We start from the raw sequence: 20,960 nt of genomic DNA, 5'->3' as shown, positions 1-20,960 counted from the left end.
AGTATCTCACTTGGAAAGTGGTGTTTCTCATAGCTGTCACTTCTGCTCGACGAGTCAGTGAGCTGCAAGCTTTAGTTGCTGACCCACCATTCACGGTGTTCCATCATGACAAAGTGGTTTTTCGTACTCATCCTAAATTCCTCCCTAAAGTGGTCTCGGAATTTCATCCACACCAATCCATTGTTCTTCCAGTGTTTTTTCCAAAACCTCATTCTCACCCTGGAGAATCGGCTCTTCATACTCTGGACTGTAAACGTGCTTTGGCCTTCTACTTGGAACGCACCAAACCACACAAAACTGCTCCTCAACTTTTTGTTTCCTTCGATCCAAATAAGTTGGGCCATCCTATTTCAAAGCGTACCATCTCCAACTGGATGGCAGCTTGTATTTCATTCTGCTATGCCCAGGCTGGATTACCCCTTCACAGTAAAGTCACAGCCCATAAGGTTAGAGCAATGGCAGTTCCGTAGCTTTCCTCAGATCTACACCTATTGGGGAAATTTGTAGAGCTGCTACTTGGTCCTCGGTTCATACCTTCACTTCTCACTATTGTCTGGATACTTTCTCCAGACGGGATGGACAGTTTGGCCAAACAGTATTTCAAAATTTATTCTCCTAAATTGCCAACACTCCCACCATCCCATTCTGGTTAGCTTGGTGGTCACCCATATGTGAGAACAGGCTGCCTGATTGTCCTGGGATAAAGCACAGTTACTTACCGTAACAGGTGTTATCAAGGGACAGCAGGCAGCTGTTCTCACAACCCACCCACCTCCCCTGGTTGGCTTCTCTGCTAGCTATCTGAACTGAGGAGACACGCCCTGAAGACGCAGGGGGATTGCGAAGATCTGCAACGTGACATAATCAAGCTCGAGGATTGGGCATCGACATGGCAGATGAGGTTCAACGTAGATAAGTGCAAAGTGATGCATGTCGGTAACAAAAATCTCATGCACGAATACAGGATGTCCAGGGCGGTACTTGGAGAGACCTCCCAAGAAAGGGACTTGGGAGTTCTGATCGACAAGTCGATGAAGCCGTCCACATAATGTGCAGCATCAGCAAAAAAGGCAAACATAAGAACTGCCATCTCCGGATCAGACCCGTGTCCGGCGATCCGCACACGCGGAGGCCCTATCAGGTATATACCTGATGTAGTTTTAGTCACCCATAACCCTCTATGCCTCTCATAAGGAGATGTGCATCTAATTTGCCTTTGAATCCTAGCACAGTGGATTCCTTAATAACCTCCTTTGGGAGAGCATTCCAGGCGTCCACCACTCGCTGCGTGAAGCAGAACTTCCTGACATTTGTCCTGGACTTGTCCCCCCTTAGCTTCAAAACATGTCCTCTTGTCCGTGACACGTTGGACAATGTAAATAATTTATTTTCCTGCTCTATTTTATCGATGCCTTTCAGTATTTTGAACGTCTCGATCATGTCCCCTCGCAGCCTCCTCTTCTCAAGGGAGAACAGTCCCAGTTTCTTGAGTCGTTCCTCATATTCCAAGTTCTCCATACCTCTTATTAGCTTCGTTGCTCGTCTCTGCACCCTCTCCAGTAGTTTTATATCTTTCTTTAGGTTGGGAGACCAATGTTGGACACAGTATTCCAAGTGTGGTCTGACCATTGCTCTATAAAGCGGCATTATGACTACTCGTGATTCCTTTCTTTATCATGCCTAACATTCTGTTTGCTTTCTTTGCCGCTGACGTGCATTGTGCCGATGGCTTCAGGGTCTTATCTATCAGTACACCCAGGTCCTTTTCTTGTTCGCTCTTACCCAGAGTTGCGCCTGATATTCTATACTCGTGCTCCTTATTCTTATTACCTAAATGCATTACTTTGCATTTCTCCATGTTGAACTTCATCTGCCATTGCTCTGCCCATTTCTCTAACTGATACAAGTCGCTCTGGACTTCCTCGATATCCTCCTGCGATCTGATTGCCCGGCATAGCTTTGTGTCGTCTGCAAACTTAATGATCTCACTGGATATTCCGTCTTCCAGGTCATTGATATAAATATTAAATAGGATCGGCCCAAGTACCGAGCCCTGGGGCACACCACTAGTCACTTCCTCCCAGTCTGAGTACTTCCCATTTATGCCCACTCTCTGCTTTCTGTTTTCCAGCCATTTGCCTATCCACCTTTGTATATCTCCCTCAATTCCATGGCTTTGTAGTTTCCTGAGAAGTCTTTCATGTGGAACTTTGTCGAACGCTTTCTGGAAGTCCAAATATATTATGTCCACCGGCATTCCACTATCAATTTGCTTGTTCACGGTCTCATAAAATTGAAGTAAATTCGTTAAACATGATTTCCCTTTCCTGAACCCATGTTGACTGGGTTTCAGCAAGTCGTGTGTATCCAAGTGCCGGACTATGCTATCCTTGATCAGTGCTTCAACCATCTTTCCAGGGACAGACGTTAGGCTCACAGGTCTGTAGTTGCCCGGTTCTCCTCTAGATCCTTTTTTGAAAATTGGCGTGACATTCGCTATCTTCCAGTTGTCTGGTATCTGTCCAGTTCTGATTGTCAGATTGGCAAGTTTTTGCAATAACTCTCCGATTTCAACCTTCAATTCCTTTAAGACTCTCGGGTGAATTCCATCTGGTCCAGGGGATTTGTCACTTTTGAGTTTGTCGATCTGGTAGTATATCTGGTCCAACTCCACTTCAACTGTGGTGAGGCTGTCATCTATTACTCCACTAAACACTTTCACTGCTTCTGGTATTTTTGCGGTATCCTCCTCCGTAAAGACGGACGCAAAGAAGGAATTTAGTTTGTCAGCAATTTGTTTATCTTCCTTGATGTACCCTTTCCTTCCCTGGTCGTCCAGGGGTCCCACCGCCTCTTTTGCGGGTTTTTTCCCTTTCATGTATCTAAAGAAGGGCTTGAAGTTTTTGGCCTCTTGCGCTATTTTTTCCTCATAGTCCTTTTTGGCATCCCTCACCGCCTTGTGACATTTCTTCTGATCATCTTTATGTTTTTTCCATACTTCGGTTGTTTTCATGTGTTTCCATTTTTTGAAGGAGTCTTTCTTTTCTTTTATGGCTTCCCTCAGCTGTCTGGTAAGCCATGCCGGTTCTCCCTTACCTTTTGTTCTCCCTTCTTTGGATATCCTCGGAATGTGGAGATTTTGTGCTTCTGTGATAGTATTTTTCAGTACGGACCATGCCTGGTCTACTGTTTCGAGTTTGTCCACCTTTTTCTTGAGACGTTGTTTCACCATGGCTCTCATGCGATCGTATTTGCCCTTTTTAAAGTTTAAGGTTGCGGTTAAGGTTTTGGCACGTTTTCTATTCCCGATGTCAAGCTTAAAGGTGATTACATTGTGATCGCTCGTCCCCAGTGGTACCGTTACTTCCACTTCTTTTGTCGGTCCCGTGAGGCCGTTTAGTACCAAGTCCAGGGTGGCGTTGCCTCTTGTTGGCTCCTTTACCATTTGTTCCAGGAAGCAATCCCCTAGTGCCTCCAGGAACTTGGCCTCCTTGCTGCAGTTGGAGGTTCCTAGTTTCCAGTCTATCCTCGGGAAATTGAAGTCTCCCAATATTATTACATTGCCCGTCTTGCATTCCTGTTTGATTTTCTCTATCATTTCTGAATCAGTTTCCTCTGCCTGTCCTGGGGGACGATAGTAAAGGCCAATTTTCGTGTCTGCGCTGTTTTGTCCAGGAATCTTGATCCAGAGGGACTCCATAGCCACTCCAACAGATTCTACTCCTTCCTGAACATATAGGGCAATACCTCCACCTTTCTGCCCTACTCGATCTCTTCTATATAGTTTGTATCCCTGTAGTACTGTGTCCCATTTGTTTTCTTCATTCCACCATGTTTCTGTTATGCCAATGATATCCAACTTATCAAGTCTTGCTGTTGTCTCTAGTTCCCCCATTTTATTTCCTAGACTTCTAGCATTTGTATACATACATTTGAGTTCTCTTCGTGTTACCTTTTTGGACTTTCTACTCTTTGCTGTCCGTACTGTTTCTTTCACGGTATCCTTAACCACTCTAGTGTTGTCTCCCTTGTTTGCTGTGCGGTCATCCCCTCCTATATCTGAGTTGTCCCTTCCTGCCTTGTCTTCCTTATTTGCTGTGAGGTCGTCCCCTCCTGTGTATGAGTAGTAGCCCATGGTTCCTTCATCGGGGCATCCTGTCATCCGTACCATCGACTGGTGGTCGACTGTCGGCTTTCCCCTATTTATTAGTTTAAAGCCTTCTCGATGGCCTTCTTCATGTTGCCTGCCAATACTCTCGCTCCTTCCTTGTTGAGGTGTAGTCCATCCTTCCTGTAATACTTGCTTTTTCCCCAGAACGCCGTCCAGTTGCGCACGAAGTCAAAGCCGCCTTCTTCGCACCATCGTCTCATCCAGGCGTTAATAGCTTGCTATTCCCCTTGTCTTTTTTCATCCGCTCTTGGTACTGGAAGGATCTCGGAGAATGCCACCTTCACCTCCCTGATCTTCAGCTGTCTTCCAAGTGAGCGGAGCTGGCCCTTCATCTCTTCCCTGTCATACTTCCGTCCGCTCACATCATTTGTTCCCACGTGGATGAGCACAGCAGTATCCTCTCCCCCTTCGCTGTCTATGATCCTGGAGATCCTGTTGGCCACATCCTTCACTCTTGCTCCAGGCAGACAGGTGACGATTCTGTCCTCTCTTCCTCCTGCGGTGTGGCTGTCCACGTGACGTATAATGGAGTCGCCTACGATGATCCCCATCTTCTTTATTCGGGGGTTTCTTGGGGGTCGTAGTCCACGTCTATGGTATAGGGCCAGTCTTCTTCCTCCAGTGCTACTCTTGAAATTGTTTTCAGCTTTTCAGATGGGGGGGGGGGGCGTCTTCCTGCGTTCTCTCTCTTCCTCCTGGTGTGCAGATGTCTCCTACCTCATCTTCGGTTTTTTCTGTGTTTGCATGGGTGTCTTCACTCCTCTTTTCCAGGCCTTCTTTCTGGGTATCCTGGGTACAGCTTTCTAGCCCTGGGATCTCTACGTGTTGCTGGTGGGCTTCCTCGATGAATCTTTCTAATTCCACGATCCCTTCGCTGGTTTTGGGCTCCCCTAGCAACTTCTCCTGCATGCAGTTTTCCTCCTTCCTGGCAAGGAGTTCTTCGAATTCCATCACAGTTCCCTCCAGCAGCCGAACTTGCAGTTTCAGGCTGTCCAGCTCCTCGCATCGGCTGCAAACGTATGCCCTAGTCCCCGAGGGGAGGTAGTCATACATACTGCAGCCGGTGCAGAAGACTGGAAAGCCCAACTTCTGGCTTCCGTGGGCGCTCATGTCTTGTTCCCCTTCTCAATTGTGTGTGTCCTGCCCTCTTGATAGCAGTCCTCCTGCTGATTGTTGGTCTCGGTTGTGTTGGTGCTGTTTGAGAGTGCTTGTCTCGGTGTGTGCTGTGTGGCTAGGTAATAATAAACAAAAGAACAATAACAGGAATGTAACTTACGTATTGGGGCTCCCTGTTAGTCGGCCCGGATTCCTGGCTCCTTCTGCAGGCTCCTTTGCAAAGGCGCTCTTGCTAAGGCGAGCGCCTATACCGCGCGTCTTCGCCGCGCGCCGAACGGCTGAGCGCCGTTGGCTCTCCTCCTGTTAAGGGGGAGTCCGGCGCTCTGGTGTTGACGCTGGCGGTGACGCGTTGGGGGTGGGCAGAGCTCCCTCACGCTCCCCCACGCTACCGCTCGCTGCCTGCCTCCTGCTTCTTCTCTCTCCTCTCTCCCGCCGCTGTCCTCGCCGGGCCTGCCCTCTCCTGCACCGGGCGAAGCTGCTCTGTGTAGCGCCACGCTCTCCTCCAGAATGCTAGGAATGATAAAGAAGGGGATCACGAACAGATCAGAGAAGGTTATCATGCCGCTGTATCGGGCCATGGTACGCCCTCACCTGGAGTACTGCATCCAGCAGTGGTCTCCGTACATGAACAAGAACAAGGTACTACTCGAAAGGGTCCAGAGAAGAGCGACTAAGATGGTTAAGAGGCTGAAGGAGCTGCTGTACAGCGAAAGATTAGATAAACTGGGCCTCTTCTCCCTCGAACAGAGGAGATTGAGAGGGGACATGATCGAAACATTCAAGGTACTGAAGGGGATAGACTTAGTAGATAAGGACAGGTTGTTCACCCTCTCCAAGGTAGGGAGAACGAGAAGGCGCTCTCTAAAGTTAAAAAGAGATAGATTCCGTACAAACGTAAGGAAGTTCTTCTTCACCCAGAGAGTGGTAGAAAGCTGGAACACTCTTCCAGAGGCTGTTATAGGGAAAAACACCCTCCAAGGATTCAAGTCAAAGTTAGACAAGTTTCTGCTGAACAAGAACGTGCACTGGTAGGGCTAGTCTCAGTTAGGGTGCTGATCTTAGACCAGAGGGCCGCCGCGTGAACGGACTGCTGGGAATGATGGACCACTGGTATGACTCAGCAATGGTAATTCTTATGTTCTTACATGACTGAAGTATTTGAATTTACCTCCCCACCCCCGACCTGCCTTTTGCGCACCAATTCCATCTTCATCTGTCCCTCCCTGCAAGGGAAACCTAAAAAGTCTTACTTGATAAAATTACTATCCTATCAAGCAGCTTGCGTCGGTCAGGATCTACTCCCCATTATAGGGTCATCTTTGTCATATATGCATTTCAGGTGAGGATTGAAAACATACTTGTTCAACAAATTTCTAGTAGAGCATTAAACCCTGTGCCCTCTTTGTATGTCACACATGCTTCTCAAGACAAAAACGCTCTGCTCAGACTCTTTCAACTCTTACTACTGGACACAGACTATGTAAGTCTGCCCAGTACCAGCCTCAGTTCTTCAGTTTAAACCATTCATTTTCTAATTAGAGATCCTCTGTGTTCATCTCACACTTTTTAAAAAATTCTGTCACTGTTTTCCTTTCCACTACCTCCCTCGGGAGGGCATTCCAGGCATCAACTGTGCTCTCCATGAAAAAGAATTTCCTAACATTACTCCAAAGTCTACCACTCCACAAACTCAATTCATGTCCTCTAGTTTTACCATTTTCCCTTCTCTGAAAAGATTTGGTTCTATACCTTTCAAGTATTTAAACGCCTGTATCATATCTCCACTTGTCCCTCCTCTCTTCTAGTATATATATATTAAGGTCCAGTTCTTCTTTTGGCACAAACTCCCTTCCATTTTCATTGCCTTCCTCTGAACCACTTCAAATAGTCTTATATCCTTTGCCAGATTCGGCTTCCTAAACTGAACACAGTACTCCATGTGGTGCCTCACTAACAAACCTGTACATGGGCATATCAATATCTCCCTTCTTCTGGTTACTCCTCTTTCTGTACAGCTGAGCATTCTTCTGGCTACATCCACTGCCTTATCACACTGTTTCATCACCTTCAGATCCTCAGACACTATCGCCTCAAGGTCCCTCTCCCTGTCCATGCAAATCAGCCTCTCACCTCCCAGCATATCTGGCTTCCTCAAATTTCTGCTCCCTGAATACATCATGCTGCACATATTCGCATTGAATTTTAGTTGCTTGCTCATGTTTTTCACTCCCTCTGGGGTATCCACTCTGTTTTAGATCTTGGTATCATTCATAAAAAGGCAAGTCTACCTTTTAACCCTTATGCAATGTTGCTTACAAACTTATTGAACAGAATTGTCCCCACCACCAATCCTTGAAGCACTCCACTACTCACCTTTCCATTGAGTGAATTCCATTAACCACCATCCTCTGGCGTTCGTCAACCAGTTTCTAATCCAGTTCACTACTTTGGGTCCTAACTTCAGCCTGTCAAGTTTATTCAAGAGTCTCCTATGAGGAACCTTGTCAAAGGCTTTGCTGAAATCTAAGTAAATTACATTTAGCGCATGTCCTCAATCGAGTGCGATGGTCACCCAGTCAAAGAATTCAATCTGATTCATTTGGCATGATTAGTAAAACCATATTGCCTCGAATCTTGTAACCCATTAGATTCTAGGAAGTTCATTATCCTTTCCTTCAGTAATGCTTCATTATTTTTCCAGTAATCGAAGTGAGGCTTACTGGCCTATAGTTTCTCACTTCATCTCTGTGACCACTTTTGGGAGAGAGACCACATCTGCACTTTTGCAATCCCATGGAACTTCTCCCATCTCTAAGGATTTATTAAACAAATCTTTAAGAGGTCCCGCCAGAACCTCTCTGAGTTCCTTAAGTATCTTGGGTTGGATCATATCTAGTCCCATGGCTTTGTCCACCTTCAATTTTTCATGTTGTTCATAAATACTTTCTTCCATGAACGGATTTGGTATCCTCTCCATTCTTACGTGTAACTTTGCCAGCCAATCTAGGTCTTTCTCCAGGATGTTCTTCCGTGAACACAGGACAGAAGTATTTGTTTACCGCATTTGCTTTTTCCTCATTACTCTCCACATAGCGATTCATGGCTTCTTTCTTTTCTCGCAATTCCATTTTTCATCTTCTCTCACTAATGTACCAGAAAATTTTTTTGTATTTTTTTAATATTTATTTATTTATTTATTTTATATTTCTTGCCATTTTCTCTTCTTGTGCTTTTGCCAGACAAATCTCTTTTTCTTGGCTTCTTTTGTGTTCATCCGATATTCCTTTTTTGTGATCTTCTTGAATATTTTTATATTTCACGAATGCCAACTCTTTTGCCTTTATTGTCTTCTCCACTAGTTTGGGGAACCATATTGGTTTGCTTTATCGCTTATTTATTTTCCTCCCATAAAGGTCAGTAGCCATTTTTATTGCTCCTTTCAGCTTGGACCGTTGTTTTTCCACTTCTATTATATCTTGCCATCCTATCAGCTCTTTCTTCAGGTACTCTCTCATGCTACTAAAAGTCCACATGTTTGAAATCCAAGAATTGGAGTTTTGTGGGGCCACTCTCCACTTTAGCTGTTATATCAAACCAAACCATTTGATGATTACTACTTCACAGGTGGGTTCCCACTCGAACATTTCACTATTTGTGAGCACCAGATCTGGTATCGCTTTTTCCCTTGTAGGTTCCATCACCATTTTTTTGAGCAGAGCCCCTTGAAAGGCATCCATGATGTTTTTACGTTAAGAATCCTCAGATGGAACTTTCCAGTCTGCATCCGGCAGATTGAAATTGCCCAGTAACAGCACCTCCCCTTTCTTTCCCAACTTTTGGATATCTGCCCCCAGACCTTTATCAATTTGCACTGTTTCATTGCTTTCATGTCCTCGGACATTAATACCCCAAAGTCCTTTTCTCTGTCCATGCATATCAGCCTCTTGCCTCCAGCACATACATCTCCCTCGGATTTCTGCTCCCCAAATGCATCATTCTGCACTTTTTTGCATTGAATTTTAGCTGTCAGACATTAGGCCATTCTTCCAACTTTTGCAGATCCTTTTTTGTGTTTTCCACTCCCTCTGGGATGACCACTCTGGTACAAATTTTGATTTTAAGCTCCTATATTTGCACCTGCTTCAAAATAGGGGCAAATTACACAATTAACTAAGCATCTGATGTTTCTGTGCAAGCCAGACTTTCAAAGTGAAACACTGTGAGATTTCTTTTTGAAAATCTGCTTGTAGACCCCACATCGGGGCCCTGAATTGTCTCCAAAATGTTTTAACAAAAGAGGAGATTGATCAATGGTCTTAAGGCAGGGGTGCCCAATGCATCGATCGCGATCGACCAGTAGCTCAGGAAGGCAACGTGAGTCGATCGCGGAGTCCATCCCGGGCCCCGTGATAGACTCGTGTTGCCGTCCTGATCTACGGGCCGATCAGCCTTCCTCTCCAGTGTTCTCCCTAGGGCCTTTTAGCTGGGCGGTTCGCCCAGTTGTCATCTGCCGCTGCTGAACATTAAAAAAAAAAACCCAAAAAAAACTGGCTTGGAGATTTCAGCCCGTAGCGAACTTATGCTCCGGGCTCTAACATGTGCGTGCCGGCTTCGCTTCTCTTCCCTCTGAAACCAGAAGTTATGTCGGGGGGGAGGGGGGGGGGAAGAAGCCCTGTTGAGAGCCCTGAAGCAAGCGTTTGCTATGGGCTAATGCGGGAGACAGGTTAGTGAAGCATTTGTTGTTCTTCCTGCCGGGTCCTGCCTACTTTCTGTTTCCGCGAAGGCAGGACCCGGCAGCATTTCCCCCAATAGGTTGATCACGATCTTGGGCTGATCAGCCTTCCTCTTCCCGACGGCAGAATTGACGTCGGGGAGAGGAATGCTGGTTGGCCGAAGCAGGGAGAGCTTGGGGCCTGTTATTGGTGGCGTTTGGGTCCTGGTCCCCGATGGTAATGGCAGTGGCAGTGGCTTGGGGGAGGGCAGGGAGAAAGAAGGAAAGAAGAGAAACAGAAAAAAAAAGAAAGGGAGGCAGAGAGAAAGAAAGGGCAGGGAAGAGGAACGAAAAGTTGGGGGGAAAGAATGAGGTCTGGAGGAGAAGAAGCATACAGGCTAAAAGAAGGGAAGAAAGATTGTATGCACAGTCAGAAGAAGAAAGTGCAACCAGAGACTCATGAAATCACCAGACAAGGTAGGGAAAATGATTTTATTTTAAATTTAGTGATCAAAATGTGTCAGAATTTATATCTGCTGTCTATATTTTACACTATGGTCCCCTTTTACTAAACCGCAATAAAGGTTTTTAGCACAGGGAGCCTATGAGTGTCGAGAGCAGCGCTGGGCATTCAGTGCAGCTCCCTGCGCTAAACACTGCTATCGTGGTTTAGTAAAAAGGGAGGGGGTATATTTGTCTATTTTTGTATGGTTGTTACTGAGGTGATAGTGCTTAGAGTCATCTGCTTTGACCTCTTTGAAAAACCCTGGAATAGGAATGATGATTAACATTTTCTATGCGTACAGTGTGCTTTGTGTTTTTTTTTTTATTTTATTGTTGGTAGATCATTTTGACTTGGTCATTTAAAAAGTAGCTCGCAAGCCCAAAAAGTGTGGGCACCCCTGTCTTAAGGCATTGCTGCAGAATTGGGCATTGGGTTGCAGGTACTTTGTGAAAGGTAAGGCTTAAAAAAAAGTGACTACAGGCGAAGAAACCGGAGATACCACCTTCCCAAGATAGAAAAGCAAGGAAAACAGCAAAGGTGACCTGGGCTGCTCAATTTCTTTATTAGATATTGAGACTTGACACAAATGTGTTTCAGCTTAAGGTCCTGCTTTAGGAGTCTAAAAATAACATAAATATGTTTACCACTATCGATATTAATGGTATAAAACATGAATATAAAACACTAATGTAAAAAACTTTGAGTTCTTAATAATGTTGAAAAAATATAATGGACATCAATAAGTAAATCATATCTTCATACAGCTTTAGACAACACACAGATCTCTGGAGGCAGCAAAAATGTGTTTCGGACCAGATAAAATATAAATATGTAAATTTTTTTATTTAAAAAAAAGTACACCTTAAAAATGTGTTAAAATAATGAAATTATAAAATTATCACCTGTATTTATAGCATAAGGAAAAAAAAAATTAAAATTACCACCTATGATGACAGCTTATAAAAACATGTTTTTCCTATATGCTGTCAATACAGGTGGTAATTTTATAATTTCACTATTTAACATATTTTTCAGGTGTACATTTTTTGTATTTGTATTTTGTCTGGTCCGAAACACATTTGTGCTGTCTAAAGATGTATGAAAATATTATTTCCTTTTAAATGTCTATTAAACTTTTTCAAACAAACAAAAAAGGCAAGTGAGATGTCATAAAACAACCACAGGGTACATTTATTAATATAGAAGTCCTAGTATGTCCCGACCAGGATCCCAGTTTCAGCTATCTGGAATGCTGTTAATCAATAGATTGTAACTATGTTAATTCTACTCAGTCGGTAGTTTTTCTAATCATTGTAAACCACGTAGAACTTCACAGTCCTGCGGTATATAAACTGTTATTCTTCTTCAGGGGACTAATTGAGTAAACAAGTACTGGCCAAGCTCGATTAGTCCCCTGAAGAAGGCATTCCGGATAGCTGAAACTGGGATCCTAGTCGGGATGGGACATACTAGGACTTCTATATTAATAAATGTACCCTTTGGTTGTTTTATGACATCTCACTTGCTTGTTTGTTTGTTTGCTGTTCATTAAGGCAAGTTTTCTTCCCTTTTCTTGTTTGACTCATTATACTTTTTCAACAATATTAAGAACTTAAGGTTTTTTACATTAGTGGTTTATATTCATGTTTTCACCATTAATATTGATAGTGTATATTTTATGTGACTTTGAACATATTTGTTTCTTTTATTTCAATTTTAGACTCCTGAAGTAGGCCCTTGGGCCAAAACACATTCATTTCAAGTCTCAATATATAATAAAGAAATTGAACAGCTCAGGTCACCTTTGCTGTTTTCCTTGCTTTCCTATCAGAGAAAGTCATGAAGAGAATAGGTAAGAGAGGAAGGGGAATTACCGATCACAGTGTCAAAATGTGAAAAGAAGCATAGCTCTTCAGAGCAGGGACTGTCTTGGATGTTAAAAGACATTGAGTTTGCCCTGTCACATGTGAGGTTGAAATGACCAAATATCACACTTGGCAAAAGCTGCTGATATCATTAGAGATGTTGAGGGTCACATGTGCGAACGGTTTTTCAGCAGGACTGATCATGTGTGTCCAGGATGTTAGAGGTAAGAGAAGAGAGGCATACCAATAGCAATGTATGATGAGAGGTTTTGCACGACCTGGTCTTGGGAGGCTGCTTAGGGTGCAATGGGAATGTGTTGACAGGGCTGTAATTATACATTTCTCTGAATTGTACAGATATGCTTTATCTTCCTTTTTTTTCCCCTCTGTGCAGGGAACATGGAACCAGTCTTGTCAAGGTTCGATTTTTCCGAACCACAGCAGTATGCAGTAAGTGGCTTTTTTTCAGCTTACAGAGTACATAATGGGAGATAATGACCCATAAACCTAGAGGTCTCCCCTTTCTCCAGCTATACTTACAGATGAGCTGATTAGCAGCTCATCTCCTGTTAACTCTGCTGATGAAATGGAAGAGCAGAGCTAAAGCTAGCAGTTAATTCAAGGGGGAGGGAAGTAGTAGAACAGGGCCCTTCAGTGAGCTCCAAACTTTTTCATGTAAAGGGCTGCAGTGTGAATATGAGAGAGCTCTGAAAGCCACCAAAAGACTTCAAGCTTAAACCACCTTGACTTCTTGTTCAGACTGGGTATTAAACATTAAAAAGTAATACTAATATTGATTCTATGAAACTTCAAGAATAGATTTTAAAAACTCATAGAAACATGAAGGCAGCATCTCCTACTCTCCTTAAGAGATCCCACGTGCCTGTCTCATGCTTTCTTGAATTCAGACACTTCTTTATCTCTACCACCTCTACTGGGAAACTTCCACACATCTACCACCCTTTCTGTAAAAAAGTATTTTTTAGATCACTCATGAGCCTATCACCTCTTAACTTCATCCTAATCCCTTCTCATTCCAGAGCTTCCTTTCAATTGGAGACTCACCTCATCTGCATTTATGACACACAGATATTTAAACATCTCCATTAAATCTCCCTTCTCCCGCCTTTCCTGCAAAGTATACATAATGAGATCTTTAAGTCTGTCACCATATACCTTATTACGAAGACCACGCACCATTTTAGTAGCCTTCCTCTGGACCGACTCCATCTTTTTTATATCTTTTTGAAGGTGCAGCCTCCAGAATTGTATACAATATTCTAAATGAGGTCTTACCAGAGTCTTATACAAGGACATCAGTATCTCCTTTTTCTCCCATTTCTCTCCCTATGCACCCTAGCATCCTTCTAGCTTTTGCAGTTTCCTTTTTTCTGTGTGTATAAATGTTTATTCAATTTTTCAAAATACAAGGGACCATAACGGTCCCAAATTGAACACCAGCAAAGAATGAACATGCTAATATAAACATACTAAAAATTGTACAATGATGAACAATAGCAACAATAATCCCAGAAATCATCCCCACCTGCTCCCCCAACATCCTATCACAAAGCCTCAATTGCACATAAGATAACACATCAGAGTGCAGCAGGCCAAATTCCTCTCGTAAGAAATCAAAGGAAACCACTTCTCCTTCCTGTCATAACTGTTCTACTGTCCTTATTCCCGCCTGCACCCACCGATACCGGATAGTATCCTCCTCCCGGCCCAAAATTATACAAAAGGCTGAAGGGAGGGTGAGCAAAATATAAGCGTTCCGGAAACATTTTACTATGTACTTTATACAAAGTCGACAAAATGGCCTTTAAGAAAGGAATACTAACCATAAGATGAGAATGTAATATCCGCAGTGGAGCCCAGGGGAGTCTCCACAATGCAACCACAGTGGAGCCCAGGGGAGTCTCCACAATGCAACCTTCTTCAAATGCAACCAGGGCTGATCCACATATCCCGTCCAAACCGCTACCTCCTGTAATAAAGCCACCTGGTGATAGAGGAAAAAGTTGGGGACTCCCATCCCTCCTTGCTTTTTAGCTTGATAGAGCACTGACCGCCGTAACCTGGGTGGCTTATGCCTCCAAATATAGGCGAAAACCTTTCTGTTCAATGCCCGAAAAAGACCTCTGGGATTGCAATAGGCAGCGCCATAAAGAAATAAAGTAACTGGAGCAATAACATCATCTTCACAGCTTCTATGCGTTCCAGCCATCCCATCGTCATACTCTCCCAGGCCTCCAAATCCTGAAATAAATGCTGCTGGAGGACTGGAAAATTTGCCTTGTATAGCATGGAAGGCCTTAATCGAACCCCCAAATATTTGATAGACTTCTGTTCCCAACGAAAGGGATATCGCTGTTGGAGTTGACCTACCTGACTGTAGTTAAATGAAAGATTCAAAATTTCAGACTTGGACATATTAACTTGGAAACTTGACTACAATTCTCCAATACCTGCAAAAGAGCCAGAAAAGACTCCTCAGGGTCCCTGAGAAATAAAAGGACATCGTTGGCAAAAAGCAATAGCTTATATGAATGATCTCTCACATCCAGTCCTCGAATCGCCTTCTCCTGCCAGATCCGACATGCTAAAGGTTCCATTGCTATCGCGAATAAAAGTGGCGACAAAGGACACCACTGCTTTGTTCCTCTTTCCAACTCAAGGGGATCCGTCAAAAGCCATTCACCTTAAATTGAGACAAGGGCTCAGTATAAAGAAGATGGATCCACTCTAGAAATTGCCCCGTAAACCCCAGTTTCACCAAGACCTCAAATAAAAATTCCCAACTAACCCTATCAATGGCCTTGTCAGCATCAAAGGAGAGCACCAATACTGGTATTTTGTGCTGCTGTACATGCCAAATCAAGTGAAGGGCCGTCTTAATATTATCAAAGGCCTGGCATTGATGGATAAATCCTGCTTGATTATCATGGATCAAATGGGGCAACACCCACTGTAACCGTTGAGCCAAAAATTTTGTGAAAATTTTATAATCAGTATTCCGAAGTGAGATCGGCCTCTAAGATCTACATTCCATATTATTCTTATCCGGCTTAAATAGCAAGGTTACTGCTGCTAAACGCCAAGTCTGTGGTAAGATCGGCTCCTCCCCCAGGGCATTGAAAACCCTGACCAAGACAGGGGCAAGGACTTCCTGAAAGCATTTATAAAAAGTATTGGTGTAACCATCCAGCCCCGGTGAAGTTCCCGCCAGGAGGGCCGCAATCGCTTCCTGCACCTCTTGCAAAGTTACTGGAAGGGACAACTGGGCTGCCTCCCCCTCTGTGAGAGAGAGCATTTCCACCTGAGCTAAATAATCCCAAAGTTCCAACAGGGGTCGCCGATCCCCCCCTTCTGATATAACTTTCGATAATATTCCCAAAATTCCTGTCCTATCTCCATGGTGGCCTGCAAAACCCATCCCTCCCCCGTCTTAATAGAAGAGATAAAATTCCGCCACATCCATTTTTTGAGTTTATGGACTAGGAGACGGCTTGGCTTATTGCCGAATTCGAAATATCACTGCTTAGTTTTCTCTAAAGCCCGAACTACGTCAGCCAGTTTCAACGATTTGACCTGCACCCGAAGGGCATGTAATCGTTCCCTGTCTCCTTGAGGCAATTCGCCGTGTTTTCCCTGGAGTTCTAGCTGTAAAATAGCCTCCCGAAGAGGCTGTTCTCCTTTCAGTCTAGCACGTTTCTCCTGCACAGCCAGCACAATTATACGTCCTTGCATAACTACCTTTAAGGCCTCCCAGAGCAAACTAGGGTGAATCCCATTAACATCATTGAAGGTTAATACTCAACTTTTTCTCTTTTTGCAAACGTTCCACTTTGGCAGCATCCACCAACAGACTATCATTTAGTCTTCAGGGTGGCCTAGGCCGGAGTTCTCCCCGGCCCTCCAGACAAAGAACCACCGGGGAATGGTTTGAAAGCGTACTACTCCCAATTTGACTTCATGCATGACAACAATCCCGGCTCTCCCAGCCACAGATCTATGTAGTGGGGACAAATGCGTATAATCCCTTGCCATCGGATGTGCTATGCGCCACAGGACAGAAAGATCCCAGTGACACAACAGAGACCGCAGGACCTCCCTGTCCACTTTTCCATACTATACATGAGGATTCGAGTTATCTAAGAGCGGATCTAGGGTCATATTAAAGTACCCGCTTATAACTAGTGTCCCCTCCATGCAGCTCTGTATTTGCACCTCCAGCTTTCGATAAAAGATGTGTTGATGCTCGTTTGGTGCATAAACATTCACCAAAGTATACCACTCTCCATAAATTTGAAAAACCAGAATAAGAGACCTGCCCTCCCCATCCCGAATGACCTGCTTTCCGTGTGTACTTCAGTCGTTATGGCTATAGCTACACCTTTTGTTTTTTTATTCTCCTCATTTGAAGTCAAATAAATCTCAGTGTGAAGGGAATGCCCCAGTGCTCATTCGTGATGAGACCAGTGGTGAGTTTCCTGAAGAAAGAGAATGTGTACATGGAAATGGCATGCCTCCCTAAACAGTGGATGTTGCTTTGCAGCAACATTTAGGCTCCTTACATTAAAGGACAAGAGCTGAAGCTCATCAGGCACCCTAATTAGCTATTTCCAACAACGAGACCAGCAAGACACTTGATTGGTACCCCCAAAATCCACGGAAGCAATCCCCCCACCCCACTCCGGACTATCCTCGGGCTCTAAGATGTTTCCACCCCATCCCCCCACCCCTCCCAAGTCCCAGTCCACATAGGTAGGCCACCTAACCCAAGGGCTAACGAAAACAAAACAGGTACCCCTTAGTTACCAGAGGAAGGAGAAATCTCCATATGCCCAATGAAAAAAACCACACCATCACCCCAACAGCAATCCCCAGACCCCACAGGAGCCCCTCATCAAATCCCTAAACCCAACATAAGAACATAAGCCTTACTGGTTCAGACCAATGGTCCATCAAGCCCAGTAGCCCGTTCTCACGGTGGCCAATCCAGGTCACTAGTACCTGGACAAACCCCAAGGTGTAGCAATATTTTATGCTACCAATATAGGGCAGTGGCTTCACCCATGTCTTTCTCAATAACAGACTATGGACTTTTGCTACAGGGACTTGTCAAAACCTTTCTTAAAACCAGCTACACTATCCGCTCTTACCACATCCTCTGGCATCGCGTTCCAGAGCTTAACTATTCTCTGGGTGAGAAAAAATTTCCTCCTGTTGGTTTTAAGAGTATTTCCCTGTAACTTCGAGTGTCCTCTAATCTTTGTAATTTTGACGGAGTGAAAAATCTACTCCACTCAGGATTTTGTAGACTTCAATCATATCTCCCCTCAGCCATCTCTTTTCCAAGCTGAAGAACCCTAACCATTTTAGTCTTTCCTCATACGAGAGGAGTTCCATCCCCTTTACCATCTTGGTCGCTCTTCTTTGAACCTTTTCTAGCGCCACTATATCTTTCTTGAGATAAGGAGACCAGAATTGAAAGCAATACTCCAAATGAGGTCGCACCATGAAGCAATACAGGTGCATTATGACATTCTTAGTTTTGTTAACCATCCCTTTTTTAATAATAACAAGCATCCTATTTGCTTTTTTTTGTCCCCCGCCACACATTGGGCAGAAGGTTTCATTGTATTGTCTACAATGAGACCCAGATCTTTTTCTTGGGTGCTAACCGCTCTAGGTCAGGGATCTCAAAGTCCCTCCTTGAGGGCCACAATCCAGTCGGGTTTTCAGGATTTCACCAATGAATATGCGACAGGTTACAGATCACTAACAGCAGGTCAGCGATCTCATGTTTGAGTTCTTTTAGTACCCTGGGATGTATACCATCCGGTCTTGGCGATTTATCACTTTTTAACTTGTCGATTTGGCTCAGTACATCTTCCAGATTCACCGAGATTTCTTTCAATTCCTCCACATCATCACCCTTGAAAACCATCTCTGGTTCAAGTAGATCTTGTACATCTTCTTCTGTAAAGACTGAAGCAAAGAATTCATTCAATCTTTCAGCTATGGCTTTATCCTCCCTGAGCACCCCTTTCGCTCCTTGGTCATCCAACAGATTACCTCACAGGTTTTCTGCTTCTGATGTACCTAAAAAAATTGCTATGAGTATTTGTAGCAAACTGCCTGTTGCCCACTGGTTTGAGGCACCGAGCCCATTTCATTATGGCACACTCCTGTGTGGATTATTATGAATCGCTAGGCTTGCGGAGCTTCTCAGTCAACCCGCCATCTGTGGCAGAGTTTGTCACTTCCTGTGCAGTTGCCTTTTCAACCTGTTTGGCCACCTTAAGATCATCACATAGTATCATACCCAAGTCTCACTCCTCTTTCATTCTCAAAAGTTCCTCATCCCCTAAACTGTACCGTTCCCTTGGGTTTTTGCAGCCCAAATGCATGACCTTGCATTTCTTAGCATTAAATATTAGCTGCCAAATTTCACACCATTCTTCAAGCTTCGCTAGGTCCTTCCTCATGTTGTTCACACCTTCAGGGGTGTCTACTCTATTGCAGATTTTGGTATCGTCTGCAAAGAGGCAAATTTTACCAGATAGCCCTTCAACAATATCGCTTACAAAAATGTTAAAAAGAACAGGCCCAAGAACCCAACCTTGAGGCACACCACTGGTGACATCTCTTTCCTCAGGGAGAGCTCCATTGACCTACCCTCTGTCGTCTTCCACTCAACCAGTTCCTGACCCAGCCCGTCACTTTGTGAGGGCACTCAATTTATTTATTAGATTCCTTTGTGGAACACTGTCAAAGGCTTTTCTAAAATCCTAAATAGACCACATCTAGCATATTCCTTTTATCCAGTTCTCTGGTCACCCGGTCAAATTGACTTTGAAAATCGATCAAAGTTTACCACAGCTCCAGCTCTACTTGCTTTTGTCTTCTGCAGTCTCGCTTCTGTTGCTTCAGCTGTGAAGAGCAAAACAACAGAGAAGAAATCCACTCTGCACAAAACCCAAGCAGTCCAAAGGAAACAGCAGAGGACCAGGTCTTCAAATGAACCACACTTTAATGGCAACCAATACGGTCTATACACGAAATCATTTAAACAAATGTGTGTCGGCGAGTGAGAGTGAGCCTGCATCAGGAGTCCTAAAACATACATAATAAAAATTTAAAAAAAACTTGCAGTAAATGCAATAAAATATAATGGCATAAAAAAACAAAATAGGATGCAGTAAGTACTATACCAGGATGTTAGTATGAAGTTGGTCAGTGCCCACAAAACAATTCCAAATCACAACATGTACTGTAAAAGAGGAATTAAGATCATATTAAAACAATATAAAAACATTAGTAAACAGTATGGTACTAGGCAGACAAAGGGAAATATAACAACATATCAAAGTAGGTGGCTTTACACCTCCTCTCGTCGTCGGATCCTTATATTTTCTTAATTTCTTAAACTTTTTTTGTGCTTGTATTCTTTATAATTTTTTATATCATTTAATGTTTAAATACTTAAATAGTTCATAAATAGTGGCTAAAATAAATTTACTTAGCTGGCAAGTCCTACCCATAAACTAACAAACACTTCCCTGAAATTGAACGGCCTAGACTATCCTATCAACCCCACCATAAAAATCCTTGGAGTCCTCTTAGACAGATGCTTGACCTTCGAAGATCAAACCAGTGCCCAGGTCAAAAATGTTTCTGCTCCCTCTGGAAACTTTGCGCCATTAAACGCCACTTCGACCACCTCTCCTTCCGACTTCTGGTCCAGTCACTAATCTTAAGCATACTGGACTATTGTAACATCATATACCTGGGATCCTATAAGAACACCATCAAACGTTTAAGAATAGTTCAAAATGCTGCTGTCCGCCTCATCTTTGGCCTCAAAAAATATGACCACGTTAGCCCCTATTACACTAAACTCCACTGCCGGTGGAGGCAAGGATCATCTTTAAATTCGCCTGCCTCTGCTACAAAATCTTAGCAGGCTCTTCTCCAATCTACCTGTCTGAGCACCTTGAAATTGCAGGCCCCTCTCGTACACGAAACACCTACCTGTTTTCCTTTCCTTCCCTGAAGGGCTGCCTCTACAAGAAATTCCTTGACAGATCCCTAGCATTCCAAGCGGGCAAATGGAACAAATGCCTCACAGCCCTCATCTCCAACTCTCCCCCCCCTACCAAATGTTCAGGAAGTTAATCAAAACCTACCTGTTTGACAAATTCCTCTAACTTCTCCCCCCCTCTTCCTTGTCCTCCTCCTCTGACCTTGACTTACCTCCAGACTCTCCGACTCCTCCAATCCTGTCAGCCACTAAATGGCTTAACAAAATGGATCACTCTATCCAACTAATGACCCTGTCTTCGTTACACCCCATACTAAATGCCTCTGCTCTGCCTTATCGAACACCGCAGTATGTTTCTACGCCTTAGGTAACTCTGCTGTATGTAACACCGCTCTATGTAACTCACAGCAAATGTAACTTCTCTGCAAATGTAACCTAGCTGTAAAATAACTTCACCGTAAATGTAACATCGCCAAAAATGTAAACGTAGCATCGCCGAAAATGTAACTTTGCTGTAAATGTACAGTCTCTTCATCTGT

At 43.9% G+C, this 20,960-nt stretch overlaps 1 protein-coding gene across 1 annotated transcript in view; it reads left to right on the top strand.

The window, feature by feature from the left end:
- DLST (dihydrolipoamide S-succinyltransferase) overlaps nucleotides 1-20,960 on the top strand; it is a 157,043-nt gene that overhangs the window by 48,511 nt on the left and 87,572 nt on the right. The window contains exon 4 of the mRNA XM_033951095.1: nucleotides 12,763-12,818. Coding sequence (XP_033806986.1) covers nucleotides 12,763-12,818 — 56 coding nt within the window. The remainder of the gene's footprint in view (nucleotides 1-12,762; nucleotides 12,819-20,960) is intronic.

The sequence above is a fragment of the Geotrypetes seraphini genome, chromosome 7 (genome assembly GCF_902459505.1).
Source record: "Geotrypetes seraphini chromosome 7, aGeoSer1.1, whole genome shotgun sequence".
In the NCBI taxonomy this organism is placed as follows: Eukaryota; Metazoa; Chordata; class Amphibia; order Gymnophiona; family Dermophiidae; genus Geotrypetes; species Geotrypetes seraphini.
This window is presented reverse-complemented; position numbering and strand designations above follow the sequence as displayed.